General features: G+C 40.3%; 1 protein-coding gene, 1 non-coding gene and 1 pseudogene across 3 annotated transcripts in view; 1 reads left to right on the top strand and 2 right to left on the bottom strand.

Annotated features, from left to right (window-relative positions):
- The window catches only part of LOC102901416 (zinc finger protein 420), a 126,558-nt gene that overhangs the window by 28,402 nt on the left and 76,835 nt on the right, over positions 1–21,321 (top strand). Inside the window, exons 2-4 of one of the 2 annotated variants that reach the window (XM_045045446.1) lie at positions 14,374–14,441; positions 15,808–15,934; positions 16,213–16,311. In XM_045045446.1, coding sequence (XP_044901381.1) covers positions 14,433–14,441; positions 15,808–15,934; positions 16,213–16,311 — 235 coding nt within the window. In that variant the 5' untranslated portion in view covers positions 14,374–14,432. The remainder of the gene's footprint in view (positions 1–14,373; positions 14,442–15,807; positions 15,935–16,212; positions 16,312–21,321) is intronic. The other variant, XM_011289938.4, reaches the window with a different exon arrangement.
- LOC111558186 lies at positions 8,590–8,696 on the bottom strand. The gene has a single exon (XR_002738772.1). It is a non-coding gene; the product is annotated as a U6 spliceosomal RNA (small nuclear RNA).
- LOC123382172 lies at positions 20,383–20,848 on the bottom strand (annotated as a pseudogene).

Below are 21,321 nucleotides of genomic sequence, written 5' to 3'. Positions count from 1 at the left end.
ATGAATTTTAGGATTGCTTGTTCTAGCTTTGAGAAGAATGCTGGTGCAATTTTGATTGGGATTGCATTGAATGTGTAGATAGCTTTGGGTAGTATTGACATTTTGACAATATTTATTCTTCCAACCCATGAGCACGGAATGTCTTTCCATTTCTTTATATCTTCTTCAATTTTCCTTCATAAGCTTTCTATAGTTTTCAGCATACAGATCTTTGACATCTTTGGTTAGATTTATTCCTAGGTATTTTATGCGTCTTGGTGCAATTGTGAATGGGATCAGTTACTTTATTTGTCTTTGCGTTGCCTCATTATTAGTGTATAAGAATGCAACTGATTTCTGTACATTGATTTTGTATCCTGCAACTTTGCTGAATTCATGTATCAGTTCTAGCAGACTTTTGGTGGCGTCTATCGGATTTTCCATGTATAATATCATGTCATCTGCAAAAAGTGAAAGCTTGACTTCATCTTTGCTAATTTTGATGCCTTTGATTTCCTTTTGTTGTTTGATTGCTGATGCTAGCACTTCCTACACTGTGTTAAACAACAGCGGTGAGAGTGGGCATCCCTGTCGTGTTCCTGATCTCAGGGAAAAAGCTCTCAGTTTTTCCCCATTGAGGATGATGTTAGCTGTGGACTTTTCATAAATGGCTTTTATGATGTTTAAGTATGTTCCTTCTGTCCCGACTTTCTCGAGGGTTTTTATTAAGAAATCTTGCTGAATTTTGTCAAATGCTTTTTCTGCATCAATTGACAGGATCATGTGGTTCTTATCTTTTCTTTTATTAATGTGATGTATCACGTTGATTGATTTGCAAATGTTGAACCAGCCCTGCATCCCAGGAATGAATCCCACTTGATCATGGTGAGTAATTCTTTTTCTATGCTGTTCAATTCGATTTGCCAGTATCTTATTGAGAATGTTTGCATCCATATTCATCAGGGATATTGGCCTGTAGTTCTCTTTTTTTTACCGGGTCTCTGTCTAGTTTAGGAATCAAAGTAATACTGGCTTCATAGAATGAGTCTGGAAGTTTTCCTTCCCTTTCTATTTTTTAGAATAGCTTGAGAAGGATAGGTATTCTCTCTGCTTTAAACGTCTGGTAGAACTCCCCTGGGAAGCCATCTGGTCCTGGACTCTTATTTGTTGGGAGATTTTTGATAACTGAGTCAATTTCTTTGCTGGTTATGGGTCTGTTCAAGCTTTCTATTTCCTCCTGATTGAGTTTTGGATATGTGTAGGTGTTTAGGAATTTGTCCATTTCTTCCAGGTTGTCCAGTTTGTTGGCATATAATTTTTCATAGTATTCCCTGATAATTGCTTGTATTTCTGAGGGATTGGTCATAATAATTCCATTTTCATTCATGATTTTATCTATTTGGGTCATCTCCCTTTTCTTTTTGAGAAGCCTGGCTAGAGGTTTATCAATTTTGTTTATTTTTTCAAAAAACCAACTCTTGGTTTCATTGATCGGCTCTAAAGTTTTTTTAGATTCTATATTGTTTATTTCTGCTCTGATCTTTATTATTTCTCTTCTTCTGCTGGGTTTATGGTGTCTTTGCTGTTCTGCTTCTATTTCCTTTAGGTGTGCTGTTAGATTTTGTATTTGGGATTTTTCTTGTTTCTTGAGACAGGCCTGGATTGCAATGTATTTTCCTCTCAGGACTGCCTTCGCTGCATCCCAAAGCATTTGGATTGTTGTATTTTCATTTTCGTTTGTTTCCATATATTTTTTAATTTCTTCTCTAATTGCCTGGTTGACCCATTCATTCTTTAGTAGGGTGTTCTGTAACCTCTATGCTTTTGGATGTTTTCCAGACTTTTTCCTGTGGTTGATTTCAAGCTTCATAGCATTGTGGTCTGAAAGTATGCATAGTATGATCTCAATTCTTGTATACTTATGAAAGGCTGTTTTGTGACCCAGTATGTGATCTATCTTGGAGAATGTTCCATGTGCACTCAAGAAGAAAGTATATTCTGTTGCTTTGGGATGCAGAATTTCTAAATATATCTGTCAAGTCCATCTGATCCAATGTATCATTCAGGGCCCTTGTTTCTTTATTGACCATGTGTCTAGATGATCTATCCATCGCTGTGAGTGGGGTATTAAGGTCCCCTGCAATTACCACATTCTTATCAATAAGGTTGCTTATGTATGTGAGTAATTGTTTTATATATTTGGGGGCTCCCGTATTCGGTGCATAGACATTTATAGTTGTTAGCTCTTCCTGATGGATAAACCCTGTAATTATTATATAATGCCCTTCTCCATCTCTTGTTACAGCCTTTAATTTAAAGTCTAGTTTGTCTGATATAAGTATGGCTACTCCAGCTTTCTTTTGACTTCCAGTAGCATGATAAATCGTTCTCCATCCCCTCACTTTCAATCTGAAGGTGTCCTCAGGTCTAAAATGAGTCTCTTGTAGACAGCAAATAGATAGAACTTGTTGTTTTTTTAATCCATACGGATACACTATGTGTTTGGTTGGCTCATTTAGTCCATTTACGTTCAGTGTTATTATAGAAAGATATGGGTGTAGAGTCATTGTGATGTCTGTAGGTTTCATGCTTGTAGCGATGTCTCTGGTACTTTGTTTCACAGGATCCCCTTAGGATCTCTGTGTAGGGCTGGTGTAGTGGTGACGAATTCCTTCAGTTTTTGTTTGTTTGGGAAGACCTTTATCTCTCCTTCTAGTCTAAATGACAGACTTGCTGGATAAAGGATTCTCAGCTGCATATTTTTTCTGTTCATCACATTGAAGATTTCCTGCCATTCCTTTCTGGCCTGCCAAGTTTCAGTAGAGAGATCGGTCACAAGTCTTATCGGTCTCCCTTCATATGTTAGAGCATGTTTATCCCTAGCTGCTTTCAGAATTTTCTCTTTATCCTTGTATTTTGCCAGTTTCACTATGATATGTCATGCAGAAGATCGATTCAAGTTACGTCTGAAGGGAGTTCTCTGTGCCTCTTGGATTTCAATGCCTTTTTCCTTCCCCAGATCAGGGATGTTCTCAGTTATTATTTCTTCAGGTACACCTTCAGCACCTTTCCCTCTCTCTTCCTCCTCTGGAATACCAATTATGTGTAGATTATTTCTCTTTAGCGTATCACTTAGTTCTCTAATTTTCCCCTTATACTCCTGGATTTTTTTCTCTCTCTTTTTCTCAGCTTCTTCTTTTTCCATAATTTTATCTTCTAGTTCACCTATTCTCTCCTCTGCCTCTTCAATCCGAGCTGTGGTCGTCTCCATTTTATTTTGCAGCTCATTGATAGCATTTTCTTTAGCTCCTCCTGGCTGTTCCTTAGTCCCTTGATCTCTGTAGCAAATAGATTCTCTGATGTCCTCTATACTGTTTTCAAGCCCAGCAATTAATTTTATGACTGTTATTCTAAATTCACTTTCTGTTATATTGTTTAAATTGTTTTTGATCAGTTCATTAGCTGTCACTATTTCCTGGAGATTCTTTTGAGGGGAATTCTTCCGTTTCGTCATTTTGGATAGTCCCTGGAGTGGTGTGGAACTGCAGGGCACTTCCCCTGTGCTGTCTTGAATAACTTGCGTTGGTGGGCGAGGCCGCAGTCAGACCTGATGTCTGCCCCCAGCCCACTGCCGGGGCCACAGTCAGACTGGTGTGTACCTTCTCTTCCCCTCTCCTACGGGCGGGATTCACTGTGGGGTGGCGTGGCCCGTCTGGGCTACTTGCACACTGCCAGGCTTGTGGTGCTGGGGATCTGGCGTATTAGCTGGTGTGGCTCAGCAAGGTGCATGGGGGCGGGAGGGGCAGGCTCAGCTCGCTTATCCTTCGGTGATCTGCTTCGGGAGGGGCACTGCAGCACCGGGAGGGAGTCAGACCTGCCGCTGGAGGGATGGATCCTCAGAAGCACAGCGTTGGGTGTTTGCGCGGTGCAAGCAAGTTCCCTGACAGGAACTGGTTCCCTTTGGGATTTTGGCTGGGGGATGGGCGAGGGAGATGGCGCTGGCGAGCATCTTTGTTCCCCGCCAAGCTGAGCTCTGTCATCTGGGGCTCAACAACTCTCCCTCCCGTTGCCCTCCATCCCTGCCACTCTCTGAGCAGAGCTGTTAACTTATAACCTTCCACATGTTAAGTCCCGCTTGCTGTCAGAACATACTCCATCCAGCCCCTCCACTTTTGCAAGCCAGACTTGGGGGCTCTGCTTTTCCAGTGGGCTGTCCCTCCTACCCGGCTCCCTCCCGCCAGTCCGTGTAGTGCGCACCGCCTCTCTGCCCTTCCTACCCTCTTCGCTGGGCCTCTCATCTATGCTTGGCTCCAGAGAATCCGTTCTGCTAGTCTTCTGGTGGTTTTCTGGGTTATTTAGGCAGGTGTGGGTGGAATCTAAGTGATCAGCACGACGCGGTGAGCCCAGTGTCCTCCTACGTCACCATCTTCCAGCCTATCAAGTTCTAACACATTCTAAAAACAAAAACAAGCAAACTAGTTTTCGTTTTACTCCTCCCTCCAGGTTTTATGTATATGCTGTCATTTTTTATCTTTTTTATTCATAATTTTCTTGCATCTAATTATGATGGTTTCTTTTCCACTTAATAAAGTCTCTTTAACATTTCTTGCAAGGCTAGTTAAATGCTGAAGTGCTTTTGTTGCATCCACACGACTCCTGAAACAGAATGCTACGGGCACCAGAGATAGTCACAACAAAGTTTAATACAATGAGAGGCAAGGCCGACTGAACGGGACCAACGCTCTTGATAAGAGTGCGGCCCCAAACAGCCTGGGTACAGAATTTTTAAAGCCGATCACATCATATTATCATTATCTGGGAACAGAACAGAGAAACAGTTCCCAGATGAGTTAGAAACAGTTCCCAGATGAGTTAGAAACAGTTGCCAGATGAGTCAGAAACAGTTATGGAATGAGGTAATTATTTTAGACTTTCTGCCGTTAATTTGCAACCAGTGGATCTCCTTGACCTTGTCTTTGATGCTCTTTTCTTTGAGCTTTTGTTTCCTTCATTGATAAAGCCTGATTCACAAGAGTATGAAGCGTGATTTACAAGAGTAAAAACAAGGCTGTTATCTTTTGACCTTCAGTGTCAGAACAAAGCTGTTATTTTTCAAGCTAAGCGTTAGCCCTACACTACAATTTAACCCTTACACTTTAACTTTTGTTTTTCAGGGAAACTTTTTTTTTTCCTTTTTCTTTCTTTATTTATTTTGAGAGCGAGAGGGAGACATGCACATGAGCAGGGGAAGGGCAGAGAGAGAGAGTCGTAGCCAGGCCCTGTGTGTTGTCTGTCAAAGCCCCACTAGGGGCTTGACCTCATGAACTGTGTGATAATGAATGGAGCCGAAATCAAGAGTCAAAGGCTTAACCAGCTGAGCTACCCAGGCACCCCATATCAGGGAAACTCTTTACTTCTCTTTCAAATCTGAATGATCACTTTGCCAGGCGGAGTATTCTTGGTTGTTCCTTTTTTCCTTTCAGCACTTTGAATATATGCTGCTATTCCCTTCTGGCCTGCAGAGTTTCTGCTGAAAAATCAGCTGATAGGTTTATTGGGTTTCCCTTGTTCATAACTTTCAGCTTCTCTTGATGCTTTTTAATTTTTTTTTAACATTTATTCATTTTTGAGAGACAGTGTATGAGTGGGGGAGGGGCAGAGACAGAGGGAGAATCCGAAGCAGGCTCCATGGTCTGAGCTATCAGTTCAGAGCCCAATGCAGGGCTTGAACTCACAGACCACGAGATCATGACCTGAGCGGAAGTCAGACGCTTAACTGACTGAGCTACCCAGGTGCCTATTCTTGCTGCTTTTAAAATTCTCTTTATCAGTTGTCTCGGTGGCTTAGTCAGTTAAGCATCCGACTTTGGCTCAAGTCATCTCACGGTTTGTGAGTTTGAACCCTGTGTCAGGCTCTGTGCTGACAGCTCGGAGCCTGGAATCTGCTTCAGATTCTCTGTCTCCCTCTCTCTCTGCCTCACCCTTGCTTGCACACATGCATATGCACGTTCTGTCTCTCTCTCTCTCTCTCAAAAATAAAAGTAAACATTTAAAAAAATTATCTCTTTATCTTTAACTTTTGACATTTTCATTATATGTCATGGTGTGGAGCTCCTTGGGTTCATCTTTTTTGGTTCTCTTTTTGGTTCTTGAACCTGGATGTCTGTTTCCTTCCTTGTGTTAGGGAAGTTTTCAGTTATTATTTCTTCAAATAAGCTTTCTCTGTTCTTCTGGGACCCCTATAATGTGAACGTTTGTTTGCTTGATGTTATCCAAGAGATTCCTTAAACTTCCTCATTTTCCCCCATTCTTTTTTTGCTGTTCAGTTGAGTGCTTTCTGTTAGCCTGTCTTCCAGATTGCTGATAGATTCTTCTGCATCTGCCAATCTGTTGATTCCCTCTAGTGTGTTTTTCATTTCACTTATTCTAATCTTCAACTCTGATTAGTTCCTATTTATATTTCCTGTCTTTTTATTGAAGATCTCACTGAGTTCTTCCACTCTTCTCTCCGGCCGGGTGAGCATCTTTTTGATCATTACTTTAAATTCTTTTTCAGGCATATTGTTTATCTCCAATTCATTTAGTTCCTTGGATGAGGTTTTGTTTTGTTCTTTCTTTTGGAGCATATTCATCTATCTCCCCATGTTGCTTGACTTTCTGTGTTTGTTTCTATGGATTAGGCAGAATAGCTACTTAAACTTGAAGGAATGGTCTTGTGTATGGTTGTCCCCTTTATAGATTGTGTGTGCTTGGTGACTTTTGCTGGCTGGCTGGAATTGTGGCTTGCATGGGCTTGGGAGTCCCCTCCATGCAGTGAGCATTCTGGCTGAACAGCTAAGGCTGAAGTGGGTGCAGATCAGTGTGGTCCCCGGATGCTCCACACAGCTCTTGTCCAGGCAGGACAGTTAAGGCTAACGTGGGTGCAAGCTGGGGTGTCACAAGGCTCTCTGTGGGGAGGGTGTCCTGGCAGAGTGGCTAGAACTGAGGCAGGGTGCAGGCTAGAAGGTCCTCGGGCTTTCTGTGCAGCAGGCATTCTGGCAGAATAGCTAAAGCTGAAGTGGGTACAGGCTGGGTGGGGGTGGGTCTCAGGGTTCTAAGAACTGAGGGCACCCTGGCAGGACAGTTAAGGCTAAAGTGGGTGCAGCCCAGATGTTCCCAGGGTTCTAAGCACTGAGGGCGTCCTGGCAGGGCAACTAAAACTGAAATGGGTTCAGGCTAGTAAATCCCAGTGTGCTCTGGGCTGGGGGTGCCCTGGTGGGGCAGCTGGAGCTGAGACAGTGTGTGGGCTGGGAGGTCCCTGGGCTCTGTGCAGAGGGTATACTGGCAGGATAGCTGAAGCTGATGTGGGTGTAAACCAGGGTGTTCCAGGACTCTGTACAGACTGTGCCCCAGAGGGGTAGCTGGAGTTAAGGCAAGTCATAGCCCAATGGGGTCCTTGGGCTTTCCATGCAAAATGTGTCCTGGTAGAACAATTGAAGCTGAAGTGGCCACAAATTGGAGTGTCCCAGGGTTGTCCATACTATGGACAACCTGGCAGGATAACTGAACCTGAATTAGGTGCAAGCTAGGGTGTCTCACTGTATGCAGCACAGGGTTTGCCCTGGCACAGTGGTGGGAACCAATGCAGGCATGGGCCAGGAGTTCCCAGGGTACACTATGCAGGGGGCACCCTGGCAGGTTGGCTGAATCTAAAGCGAACTCAGGTAGGAGTTTCCAGAGCTCTCTGCCCTGGGGATGCTGTAGGTAAGCCATCTGAGGCAAAAGTGGTGTGGGCCTGCAGTGTTCTGGGGTACTTTGTGCCTGTGTCACCTTGGCATGAAGGCTGGAGCTGTAGGGAGCACTAACTGGTGTCCTAGTGTGCACTACTCTGTGGCCACCTTGGTGGAATGGCTGGGGCCAGTGTGGGCTAGGGACCCAGGGCTTACTGAGGTGGCAGGCAGGTAGGGCACTTAGACTGTCCATTAGCTCCTCCCACGTGGGGACAGTTCCAGCAGCATCCTTGCCTTTTGGCAGAATTTTAAGGCTGGACTTTTTATTTGCTAGTTCTTTTAAACCAGGCTTTTTTCCCCCTGTGCCCCAGTACAGCTGGGGCTGGTATGGACTAGGGCACCCAGGGCTCACTGAAGGAGGCTGGCTCTGGTGTCTGGACCCTCCTCCAGTTTTTCAAGGTGCGTAGGGGAGTGTAAACCCTATTGCTTTCCAGTCCCTTTGACCCAGAGAGAGTTCCAGAAGATTTTCTACCATTTGTTGGTGTTCTGGGGCTTGCTTTTATAAAGTAGTTACTCTTTTATTTTTATTTTTTTATTATTATTTTTTTTAAGTTTATTTATTTTTGAGAGAGAGAGACGGAGTGTAAGCAGAGGAGGGGCAGAGAGAGGGAGACACAGAATCCAAAGCAGGCTCCAGGTTCTGAACTTCCAGCACAGAGCCCAACACGGGGCTTGAACTCACAAGCCGCAAGACCACGACCTGAGCCGAAATCGGACGCTCAACCGACTGAGCCACCCAGGTGCCCCATTACTCTTTTATTTTTTATTATTTTTTTTCACAGTGACCAGATGGCATTTATTGATGTAGCTCTTGTTTCTCACTGCAGTAAACTTAGTAGAGGAAACAAGACTAAAAATATGGAAACTTCACATCATCCTTGTGTGGGGGCCATTTGAATCTTCTCTATATCATTCCAATTTTAGTATATGTGCTGCCAAAACAAGTACAGCATTTCTCTTAAACTGCAGTTGGATTATCCTGTGCGCAACGTCAGATGAATCTGTTCCCTGGCCCTTCAGTGTTATCCCTTCCCACTGCAGTTCACAGCATCAGGGGTGGGGGTTCCCTTTGTCACCATGTCTCTATCTATCTTATTCCCTTGTGCTGTTCTCTCTGTATTTTGTTGTACAGAATCTGTTTAGTTGTTTCTCAGGTCTTCCTCAGGAGGAATTGCTCTATGATAGGTGTAATTGGGTGTATTCTGTGGAAGGGATGAGTTCAGGGTCTTCTTCCTACCTTGCCATCTTGGACTGGAATCCCTAACTGTGGTTTCTTGACAGTGTCAAGGATAAAACTGCCCTGTTTTACTAGTAATTTTCAGTAATTTAACCCAGGTGTCAGGGTTTTACACTATGTGTGGGACACAGAGTCCTCATCCTCAATGGGGAAAAACTGAGAGCTTTTCCTCTATGGTCATGAACAAGGTAGGGATGTCCACCCTCACTACTGTTATTTAACATAGTACTGGAAGTCCTAACCCCAGAAATCAGACAACAAAAGGAAATAAAAGACATCCATATCAGCAAGGAAGAAGTAAAACTTTCCCTATTTGCAGATGACATGATACTCTATGTAGAACACCCAAAAGATTCCACACACACAAAATTGCTAGAACTGTTATACGAATTCAGCAAAGTTGCAGGATACAAAATCAATGTACAGAAATCTGTTGCATTTTCATACCAATAATGAAGTAGCAGAGAGAGAGATCATTAAATTGATCCAATTTATAATTGGACCAAAACCCATAAGATACCTAGGAATAAACCTAAACGAAGTAAATGGTCTATACTCTGAAAACTATAGAACACTGATGAAAGAAATTGAAGATGATGCAAAGAAATGGAAAAACATGCCATATTCATGTATTGGAAGAACAAATATTGTTAAAATCACCATAATACCCAAAGCAATCTACACCTTTAATGCAATCCCTATTAAAATATCACCAGCATTTTTCACAGAGCTAGAACAAACAATCCTAAAATTTGTGTGGAACCACAAAAGATCCCAAATAGCCAAAGCAATCTTGAAAAAGAAAAGCAAAGCTGGAGGCATCACAACTCAAGACTTCAAATTATATTACAGGGGTGCCTGGGTGGCTCAGTCAATTAAGCGTCTGACTCTTGAGTGTGAGTTCAAGCCCTGCATCAGGCTCTGCACTGACAGTGTGGAGCCTGCTTGGGATTCTTCTCTCCCTCTTTCTCTCTCTCTCTCTGTCTGCCTCTCCCCTACTCATGCTCATGTGCGCTCTCTTTGTTGCTCACTCTGTTGCTCACTCTGTCTTAAATAAAGAAACTAAGAAAACCCTATCACTAAGCTGTAGTGATCAAGACAGTATGATATTGGCACAAAAACAGACACATAGATCAATGGAACAGAGTAGAAAAACCAGAAATGAACCCACAACTATATGGTCAATTAACCTTTAACAAAGCAAGAAAGAATATCCAATGGAAAAAAGTCTCTTCACCAAATGGTTTTGGAAAAACTGGATGCCAAATGCAGAAGAATGAAACCAGACCACTTTTTATACCATACACAAAAATAAATTCAAGTGGATGGAAGACATAAATGTGGAACAGGAAAACATCAAAATCCTGGAGGAGAATACAGGCAGTAACCTCTTTGATGTTGGCCATGGCAACTTCTTACTTAGATATGTCTCCTGAGGCAAGGGAAACAAAAATTATCGGGACTTCATCAAAATAAGAAGCTTCTACACAGTGAAGGAAACAATTAACAAAATTGAAAGGCAAGCTTAGGAATAGGAGATGATACTTATAAATGACATATTTGATAAAGGTTTAGTATCCAAAATCCATAAAGAACTTATCAACCTCAACAACCACCCCTACCCCAAAAAAAATCCTGTTAAGAAATGGGCAGAAGACATGAATAGACGTTTTTCCAAAGAGATACAAATGGCTAGCAGACACGTGTAAAGGTGCTCAACATCATTGATCATTAAGGAAATACACACCTGAAGTATAATGAGATATCACCTCACATCTGTCATAATGGCTAAAGTCAACAACACAGGAAACAACAGGTGTTGGCGAGGATGCAGAGAAAGGGGAACTCTCGTTGGTGAGAATGCAAACTGGTGCAGCCACTCTGGAAAACAGTGTCGAGGTTCCTCAAAAAGTTAAAAATAGAACTACCCTACCATCATCCAGCAGTACACTACTAGATATTTACTCAAAGTATAGAAAAATACTGATTCGAAGGGATGCATGCATCCTAATGTTTATAGCAGCATTATCAACGTTAACCAAATTATGGAAAGAGCCCAAATGACTATTCACTGATGAATGGATAAAGAAGTGGTGTATGTATACAATGGAATATTACTCGGCCATAAAAAAGAATGGGATGTTTCCTTTTGCAACAACATGGATGCAGCTAGAATGTATCATACTAAGCGAAATAAGTCTGAGAAGGACAAATACCATATGATTTGACTTATATGTGGAATTTAAGAAAACAGATGAACATAGGGTATAAAAGAAAAAAGGCTAATCAGAAAACAGACTGTTAACAATAGAGAACAAACTGAGGGTTACTATAGGGGTGGTAGATTGGGGGATGGGTAAATGGGTGATGGGTGTTTTGGGCACTTGTGATGCACACCGGCTGTTGTATATAAGTTACGAATGACTGAATTCTGTATCTGAAATTGATACTACCCTGTGTGTTACCTAACTGGAATTTAAGTAAAAGCTTAAAAAGAAAACAAGCTAAAACCTTAAAACTCTTAGAAGAAAACAAAGGAGATCTCTGTTGCTTAGGTTAGACAATGGTTTCTTTCATGTGACACCAAAAGCACAAACAACCAAAGGAGAAAAAATAACATAAATTGGACTTAATCAAAGTTAAAAACTTTTCATCTTCAAAAGACACCATGAAATAAGTGAAAATATAGCCCACAAAAGGTGCCCAAAATGTGCACATTATATGTTCATTAAAACATTGTATCTTAAAATACATGAGAAATTATTACAGAGCAACAATAAAAGGACAATCAGATTTTTAAAATTTTTTTTTCAACGTTTTTATTTATTTTTGGGACAGAGAGAGACAGAGCATGAACGGGGGAGGGGCAGAGAGAGAGGGAGACACAGAATCGGAAACAGGCTCCAGGCTCCGAGCCATCAGCCCAGAGCCTGACGCGGGGCTCGAACCCACGGACCGCGAGATCATGACCTGGCTGAAGTCGGACGCTTAACCGACTGCGCCACCCAGGCGCCCCGACAATCAGATTTTTTAAATGAGCATAGAATTTGAATACATATTTTTCTGAAAAAGGAATAGAAATGGTCAATATACACATAAAGGTGTTCATTATCATTCGGGAAATGCAAATCAAAATCAAAATTACATACTGTTTCAAATTCATAAGAATGGCTATAACCTCAAATGGTGGTGATGATGTGGAAAAATTGGAACCTTGACATATTTTTGTCAGAATCGAAAGATGATGCAGTTGTTTTGGAACAGAGTTTAGCAGTTCCTGAAGATGTTAAACATAGAGTTACCAGTTACAATATGACCCAGCAAATCCACTCCTAAGTATATATATCTAAGAGAAATGAAATGTGTTCCACACAGAAACATGTACCTGAATGTTCTTAATAGCATTATTTGTAGTAACAAAAGTGAAAACAATGCAATGTCCGTCAACTAATGAATGGGGAAAAAAGATGTTGTATCCATACAACGGAATGTTTGGCAATATACAGGTATGAAGTACCCATCCATGCTAAACATAGATGAACCTTGAAACATTATACTATGTGTAATATGAAAGAAGCCAGCCAGGATAGACCACATATTATATAATTTAATTTATACAAAATGTCTATCTAGAATAGGCAATTTTATAGACAGAATAGATTAGTTGTTGTCAGGGTCTGGGGAAATGAGAATGGAAGTAATTGCTAATGCATATGGGTTTTGTTTTTGGATAATGAAATACTCTTAGATAGTGGTAATGATTGCACACCTCTGTGAATATAATAAAAACCTATAGCTTGTATTTTTAAAAGGATGAATTTATGGGGCACCTGGATGGCTCATTCAGTTAAGTGTCCAACTCTTGATTTCAACTCAGGTCATGATCTCACAGTTAGTGGGTTCGAGCATGCTGTCAGAGCAGAGCCTGCTTGGCAATCTCTCTCTCCTTCTCTCTGTCCCTTTCCCACTTGCTCTCTCTCAAAACAAATAAAATTTTTTTTAAAAAGGGATGAGTTTATGAAATGTGAATTATATATCAATAAAGCTGTTAGAAAAAGAAATGAATACAAGAAAGATGTTAGACCTAATATGGGTGGAGAATGGTTGTAGTGGTGGTTAAATTCACAGACCTGTTTGCTGATCAATTAAGTGTTAATGTGTATAAGGCATTGAGCACATACTTTGCACTTGATGAAATTATTTGTTGTACAGGTACTTTTTCAAACCATCTTTAGTCTGACATTGGGAGACAGGATGATGTTAGGCAGGATAACAGAGAGCTGCTGCCTCCAGAATTCCTGAGTTCAGCTAAGGCCATGATTCCATGCAACAGGCTGTTGTTTTCTGCTAGAGAATGCTTTGGATTTGTTCCTTGATTACTGGGTGAGGGTAATGTCACTTTCTGTGGCCTGGATGAAACCTATGCTTTGGATTCAGAATGCTTCTTGCACATGAATGTGAGAATGTGCCAGGGAAGCACCTGAGGTATTTAATGTGTTGAGACCTGGGGGGAAGAGGCAGATCTTAGTCGTGGAAAGTGTTTTTTCAAGGAATTGGCCTACAAAGATAACCATTTCCAGGCCTGAGGGCCCATCAGTGTGCTTCAGGTGGGTGCTACTTAGATAAATTTGCATCAGGGTTCCCTAGGCTGTAAAAGATGAGCCATTCAGGCCAGGTCAGAGAACCCTAACAACATCATGGGGATTGGATACTGCTTTAGCATAAATTAATTCTTCTACATTTCTGTTATCTGGAATTAGGGAAGGGATGAGATTGTTTAAACTTCTGAAGATCTTTTTATGGAAAGAGCCTAAATGTCCATCAACTGATGAATGAATAAAGAAATTGTGGTTTATATACACAATGGAATACTACATGGCAATGAGAAAGAATGAAATATGGCCTCTTGTAGCAACGTGGATGGAACTGGAGAGTGTTAGGCTAGGTGAAATAAGTCATACGGAGAAAGACAAATACCATATGTTTTCACTCTTATGTGGATCCTGAGAAACTTAACAGAAGACCATGGGGGAGGGGAAGAAAAAAAAAAAAACAAGAGGTTAGAGAAGGAGGGAGCCAAAACATAAGAGACTCTTAAAAACTGAGAACAAACTGAGGGTTGATGGGGAGTGGGATGCAGGGGAGGGTGGGTGATGGGCATTGAGGAGGGCACCTGTTGGGATGAGCACTGGGTGTTGCATGGAAACCAATTTGACAATAAATTTCATATTTATAAAAAAACAAAAAAAACTTCTGAAGATCTTCTCAGTATATAAGTTGGGGTGTGGAAGGGACCAGGTGCCATGAAAAGGGGAAGAAATACTTCACTTAGTCATTTAGAAGTAGGCCTCTTTTCATGGTTTCCTTTCCCCTCCCCTGTCTTCTCAGGACTGCGCTTCTCCATGAGAAGAAGCCAGAGGAGGACTCATAAATTGAAATTCTAAGCCATGCCTTGTGTGAGTTCATGTTTCTTCTTCCCCTTTATATCAAACAATCACTGTTTTTTGGGATATGAATATTCAGTTTCCTTATCTCCAGACTTTCTGCTTTACTGAGTGCTCTCCTGCTCACTCCCCTTCTAGTGAATGATGAGGATGGGTCCCAGGTGTTTCTCAATTGCCCCCCACTTCTCTAACAATATTTTAGGGATACATTTGCAAATCAGGAAATGTATTTGAGGAAAGCATAGAACCTCTCCAGTCAGGATGTGGTTTGATGAGATGGTACTACACATGAAAAATTTGGTCTTTCTCATTGACCTGAATGTTCTTATTGATTAAGACGGAAATTGGTGTTAGTCTCAGAATGTGGTGAGTTCTAATCTGTGATTTTAAGATTGGTAATGTGATCAAATGTAGGATTGAGGATAGAGAGAGAATTGTGTAAGGGAATACCTCAGTGATTAATACCATTGACAGGGTCCATTTTGAATTAAATAGTATGTAGAAGCCAAGGGCCACATCTGTGTGAGTGTAGCTCATCTTTCATTAGCTTTCTGTTGCTCATAATAAGCAGAAGTGTACAGTGAGCAATGATAAGTGGTAAATATGATCAGCCAGATGATTAAATGATTGAGAATTTCAGAAACAGAGCTGTGAAGATCATTAGAGGAGGAGTGCAAACTACCGCAAAATATGAAAATGATGACAATCTTAATATGGAATATTACATAGTCTAAAAATGTTATCTATGAAAGGATTTTCCAAGGCTAGGAAGAAAGAATGTTATTACGAAATTATTCTGAAACTTGACTTGGAAAGAAATTCTGAAATTATATATAAATCTTATTTTCTAAGGTAAACATTTTAAAAGACATTTTGGAATGTGCCCATCAGGTTTATTTTTCTTTTCTCTTCCTCCTCCTCTTCTTCCAGCCCTTTTTCCCTCTCTTCTTTTCTTTCTGTTTTCATTCTTTAAAGGGGAGGAAGGAACTTTGAGTTTATTTGAGGATTTGCATGTGTTATGTGCTAGCATACATTATTCTATTTAATCAGAAAACTGTACTTACCTGGGTTTTGTTCATTCCCATTGCTATTCCCAAGAGGCTATGAATAAGAGTAAGTAATAGGAATGTTCAGAATTGTTTAAATACTCTGTATTTCACACTCACTTCCTTTCTATTACTTACCCACACTGAAAGCTTCCAACTGTAATATATTTGCTCACTGTTTTGGCCCCTTTATGTGATACTTTTCTCTTCCTCTCATTACTTGTGTGTGTGTGTGTGTGTGTGTGTGTGTGTGTGTGTGTGTGTGTTCCTCTCAATTACTTCTAAAAAAACTTTCTTTATTTTGCCCTTAACACTTGGACTTGTCATTTCAGAGGTTGGTGTTGTTCAAGGATGTGGCCATAGACTTCTCTCAGGAGGAGTGGGAATGCCTGGACTTGGAACAGAAGGATTTGTACAGAGATGTGATGTTGGAAAACTATAACAATCTGGTCTCACTGGGTAAGTTTGGTCCCAATAATTCAACTTCAATCTTTGTGAAATTCAGGAAATGTCTTAAGTACCTAGATGAATTTCAGATCCCTGTTCCCAACTAAGTAATTTATTGCTTATAGACTTTAAAATGGGCAGCTCCATTGAGTACCTTAATCATCTCTATTCTTCAGATAATCTTCCTGTGAATCTTTCTGTATTCTTCAGACGTTCTTCCTTTATGAACAAGGGTTCAATTTTATTTTGGATGAGCAGAGTATAACCATATCTATTTCCATTCTTATAAGCAGGATTTTCCATTTCTAAGACAGATGTACTTTCCTTATTGAAACAAGGGAAAGAGCCCTGGAAGGTTGTACAGGATGTGACAAGAAGTCAGAGTTCAGGTGAGTAAGAGATGGTCAAACAAGGGGAGGCCATTGTGGAGAACAGTCAAATCGCTTAATTCATTGGCTACAACTTTGAGATATTAGCTGAACAGTTCTCCTCAAAGATCAAACCAAGGCATGTGGAGTAAAAGCTTGAACGCTGGAAGGTAAAACTGTTTTAGCATCAGTTACCAAAGGAAACCCCTTTTTTACCCGAATTACCACTTCCTTGCTTTTCTTTCATATTCACCTATATTTTCAAACAGGGAAAAGCCTTCCTTCTTCTCCTGTGATAACAATTTTACCTGTATTTTTGATCCAGTGAAACCTGTATGAGCCTTTATCTAACAAATATTTTTTAAAAATACCCTCTATGGTCTTAAGTTTTGAGTGAACAAGAAAAACTCCCTATCCCCATCCCTAGGAAAGATCTGTTCTTTCCTAGCAGAAGAGATAGTTACAAATAAGAATGTAGAAGGAAGGAGTGATAAGTGTTATGAAGTAAAACAACAAGCAGAGGAGAATAATGGTGTAATGGGAGGAGGTGTTTTATAGAGGGCGGTCAGGGATGGCCCTCTGAGATGCTGACATTTGAGGAGAGAAATGACTAAAGTGCTGGAGTAAGTCGTGCAAATTCTGAGAGAAGAGTGTGTAAGGCAGAGAGACTAGCAATTGCAAAGGAACTGAGGTAGGAATGAGTTTGATGCTTTTAAGGATCAGCAGATAAACAGGTGTGGCTGGGATGAGTGAGGGAGCATAAACATTGAAAATGAGCTGAGAGAGGAGGTGGGGCTGGGTCATGCAGGGACTTGTATGCCATGATGGAGAATTGGGATTATGTTGAAAGTACGATAAGAATTATTTCGAGCAGGGGAGTTATGTGACTGAATTTGTTATTTTCAAAGACTACTCTGGATACTGTATAGAAAATAAAATGGGAGCAAGAGTGAAGCAGGAAGACCAGTTGGAAAGCCATTTTTAGTCCACATTAGAAATTATGGTGGTTTAGATGAGGGCAGTAGCTTATAAGTAAAGGTGACATGAAAGAGTCAGATTCAGATCAGATTTTTAAAAAAGTTTTCTTTAATGTTCATTCATTTTTGAGAGAGAGAGAGAGAGAGAGAGAGCGAGCGAGCGAGTTAGCTGAGAGGGGCAGAGAAAGAGGGAGACACAGAATCGGAAGGAGGCTCCAGGCTCTGAGCTGTGAGTACAGAGCTGACATGGGGCTTGAACCCAAGAACTGCAACATCATGACCTGACCCAAAGTCAGACGCTTAACCGACTGGGCCACCCAGGCACCCCAGATTCTGATCAGATTTTAAAGGTAGTACCTCTTGCTAATTAATTGGAAGTGGTATATGATGAAAGAGAAATCCAGAATAACTTCTTAGATTTATGCCTGAGCAACTGAATATCTTTTTCTTTGTTAGGAAAGACAGGTATTCAAGAGTTCTGTTTTGTTCATGATACTTTAGGGATATCTATTAGAAATCGGAAGAAATCAAGAAATGACCTGGAAAGAAATAATATACATATAAATATAATTTAAAACTTAGAAGAAATAATTTATGAAGTTATATAATAGTTAAAAAAGAGAAAAACCCTAATCCACTCTGTATTTTAGTTAGAAAGAAGGGGAAGATTCTGCAAAGGAGACTGAGAAGGAATAGCTAGTGAGCTAATAGGAAAATAAAGAAAATGTGGTATCTCAGAAGCCAAGTGGAAAAAGGTATTTATGAAAGGGCAGCATCTTTCATATCAGGGAACATGAGTAAGTTGAGGACTCAGAATTGATCACTGGATTTGGTAATGAGGGAAAAGAAAGCTGTAGATTGATTCAGATAGAAGGGAAGAGAAGGGAAATGGGAGGGAATTTAGTATAGGGAATGATTGGAAGAACTGGAATCACTTAGACCACGGTTTTAATGCCAGCTTTTGTCTTAAGCACATTACTTTACCAGACTGATAAGATTGTTGAGAAGATTTGGAATACTGAATACAATTACATTATACTAAGTTCTCAATAAGAGATCATTTTTATGGAAGGAAAATTAGGAGAAATGAAAAAACTACACTGCTGCATTTTGAAGTGCAGACACAAGATTTCAAAGTAGAAGCTTGTGAATAGCTCCAGTCAGAAGGCTAGAAAACATTCTAGGGGCTACTCTATGCTGTGACTACCATACAATCAAGTTTTTCCTGACGATTTCTTCTAACTAAATATCTCTTGATTCTGTGTGCTCTCACAATATCCACTAGCAACACTTTAAACCTATGGTGTCTCTAATTTGGGGTATTGCACTACCCTTCTAAATGGTTTTGACACAAGAGAGTAATGTTTTTAAAAAATATAAATCAGATCACATAACGATAAAATCAAAACTAGAAAGCCCTACCTAGTCTAGCTCCTGAAAGGTTTTACAACCCTTCCTTAGCTACCTGTCCCCTTTCTCATTAGACTCCAGCCACAGTAGCCTTCATTCATTATCTCAGATACATCTAGTATCTATGTATCTAGTGTCTGTGCTCTACCTCTTTACATCACTCACTCTGCTCACCTAACTCCTATGCTTCTTTAGAGCTCAACCTATATATCATTATATCCTGAGAATTCTTTCCTGACCTCATTCTCAGTAATGATCTTTCAGATTTTCTTACAGTAATTTCCAAGCTATAATTCTAATATAGTAATCCTAGTAAGATCATAACTCTTTGGCTGCAACACCATACATTGTTGTCTGTAAAGGAGATCTGCAGAGCTCTATGTGCCTCTGACTTAAGTGAACCTTCAAAATTTCATGCACTCTTCTGGGTGTTGTATGGAAACCAATTTGACAATAAATTTCATATTAAAAAAAAAATCTCATGTGCTCTTAAGAAAATTATCCCCTCCATACAGGCCTCCAGCAGAATTTAAGGGAAACAAGATCATTTCCTGTACTAACATGGCAATATTTTTCTTACCACTAGAACTGTCTTCATAGAAACCAATTTCCATTAGCAAAATTATCCACCTTCTCCTAAGAGGTTATTTAGGACCAATTCCAATTTGTCTTACATCTTCAGTTACTTCACTCAGGTCCAGAAGTCCAGTCTTTCCAGGGCATCAATCATCAGCTGAACTCTTATCTCATCCAGATCTATATGTCTCCCAATTGGATTTCATTCCCCATCTTTTCTTAACACCCAAATCTTTTCCACCTTACTGTTTGAAACTTTATAAGAAATATCCCATATTATCCTCAGCGTGTTTTAATATTCCTTTCACCTTTTGTCTTCAAATGAACACTTTAGCCATGCCATGAATATACAGCTTTCCCTTAAAGCACTTGCTAATGGTTCTTGTTTTGTCTTCCCTCACAGTCCATTATTTTCCATTATCAAAGCCCCCAGCTCCTTTAAAGCACTTTAAAGACTGAACCACCCACCAGGTATTCTTGTTCTATTATTTACCAATTTCCTCTCCTTGAGTAGACTAAAGATCAAAACACTTTGCCCACTAACTTTCTCTCCTCCACTACACCTGTCACCATTGTTGGTGATCTCAGCATCCTTATAATAATACATCTTAATTCTCAATTCGTTAATCTCATTTCAAATTATCTTTCTCTTCCAAATTCCTTCATTTATTCACACCCTGATACATAAACCTTGTAATTACCAGCCCAAAATCTGTTTCAAACATTCACTCTCTCTGACAGCTTTTTTTAAACTTTTCAACTGACTTATTCTTATACTACCACTTCAACCCACATAGTGTAATGTCTTCCATATTTTTAAAAAATTGTGCTTGATGTTACATTTTCCATTCCTTTACTCTGCTCTCCTTGATGGCCATGAATTACCTATACTTCCTTACCTCCCATTCTCCCTTGCGTCTTCAGCTACAGTTATAGCCATTGCTGAGTGCCTTTTCTCTTCCTCCCTGGACAGTTTTATAGCATGCCCCAGAAATTGCTTATTTTATTTATTTTTGGACACCATTAGTTTATTATAAAAAAGACATGAAAATTATTTACATGATGAAAGATTTCACAGCTTCACTGGAATGGGTGCCTTCACTTTATGCCATTTCAATAATGATTTATTTCAGTTCACATACTTTCCAAGAATGTCACCATCTCTAAATAAGAAATAATCCTTGTCATCTAGAACTACTTTGGTGCTTCATATTCTGGGAGAAGAACTTTATCTCCAACTTTCACACTGACTGGTTGAATCTCTCCACCCTTTCTTTAGAGCCTGATCCAACAGCTACTACTGTTGCTTGCAAAACTTTTCCTTGAGATTTTTCTGGAAGCATAATACCACCTTTGATTACAGTTTTGGCTGCAACTCTTTTCAACTAAAACTCGGTCAAAAGGGGAAGAAACTTTCTAAACACTTGTCCTGCCATGACTCCAGCTGCTGCAGTTCCTACTCTGCTCTGGAGATGCCGCCACTGCAAGGAGACCTGCAGTCCAACCCCCAGGCCATGTGAACCAGAAATGGCTTATTTTAAAAAATTAGATTGTGGGGCACCTGGGTGGCTCAGTTGGTTAAGCGTCCGACTTCGGCTCAGGTCATGATCTCAAGGTCCATGAGTTCAAGCCCTGCATTGGGCTCTGTGCTGACAGCTCAGAGCCTGGAGCCTGTTTCAGATTCTGTGTCTTCCTCTCTCTCTGACCCTCCCTGTTCATGCTCTGTCTCTCTCTGTCTTAAAAATAAGTAAACATTAAAAAAATTAAAAAAAAATAGATTATAGCACATTTCATACTTTAGACATAGAATAATCCCTTTGCTCTCTAATTGGTGCCAGATTCATTTAATAGTTTTGTTATCTCTTAGTCTAATTCTTTGTATGGATTAGCATCCCTTCACTTATTGTTCTACCACACTGGGCCAACTCAAACTGTTTTAGTTGAAAGGAGAAGAATATAAGCATCAGGTTCCAAATTTGCCCTGGACCCTCACAGGGAGCATTAGGAGAATCCAGTGTTCTTACTTATAGAATTTTTATTTAGGGAATATTGCTAACATTTAGAACAA

Source organism: Felis catus, chromosome E2, assembly GCF_018350175.1.
Source record: "Felis catus isolate Fca126 chromosome E2, F.catus_Fca126_mat1.0, whole genome shotgun sequence".
In the NCBI taxonomy this organism is placed as follows: Eukaryota; Metazoa; Chordata; class Mammalia; order Carnivora; family Felidae; genus Felis; species Felis catus.
The sequence above is the reverse complement of the archived record's forward strand: the minus strand, read 5'-3'. Positions and strand labels throughout refer to the sequence as shown.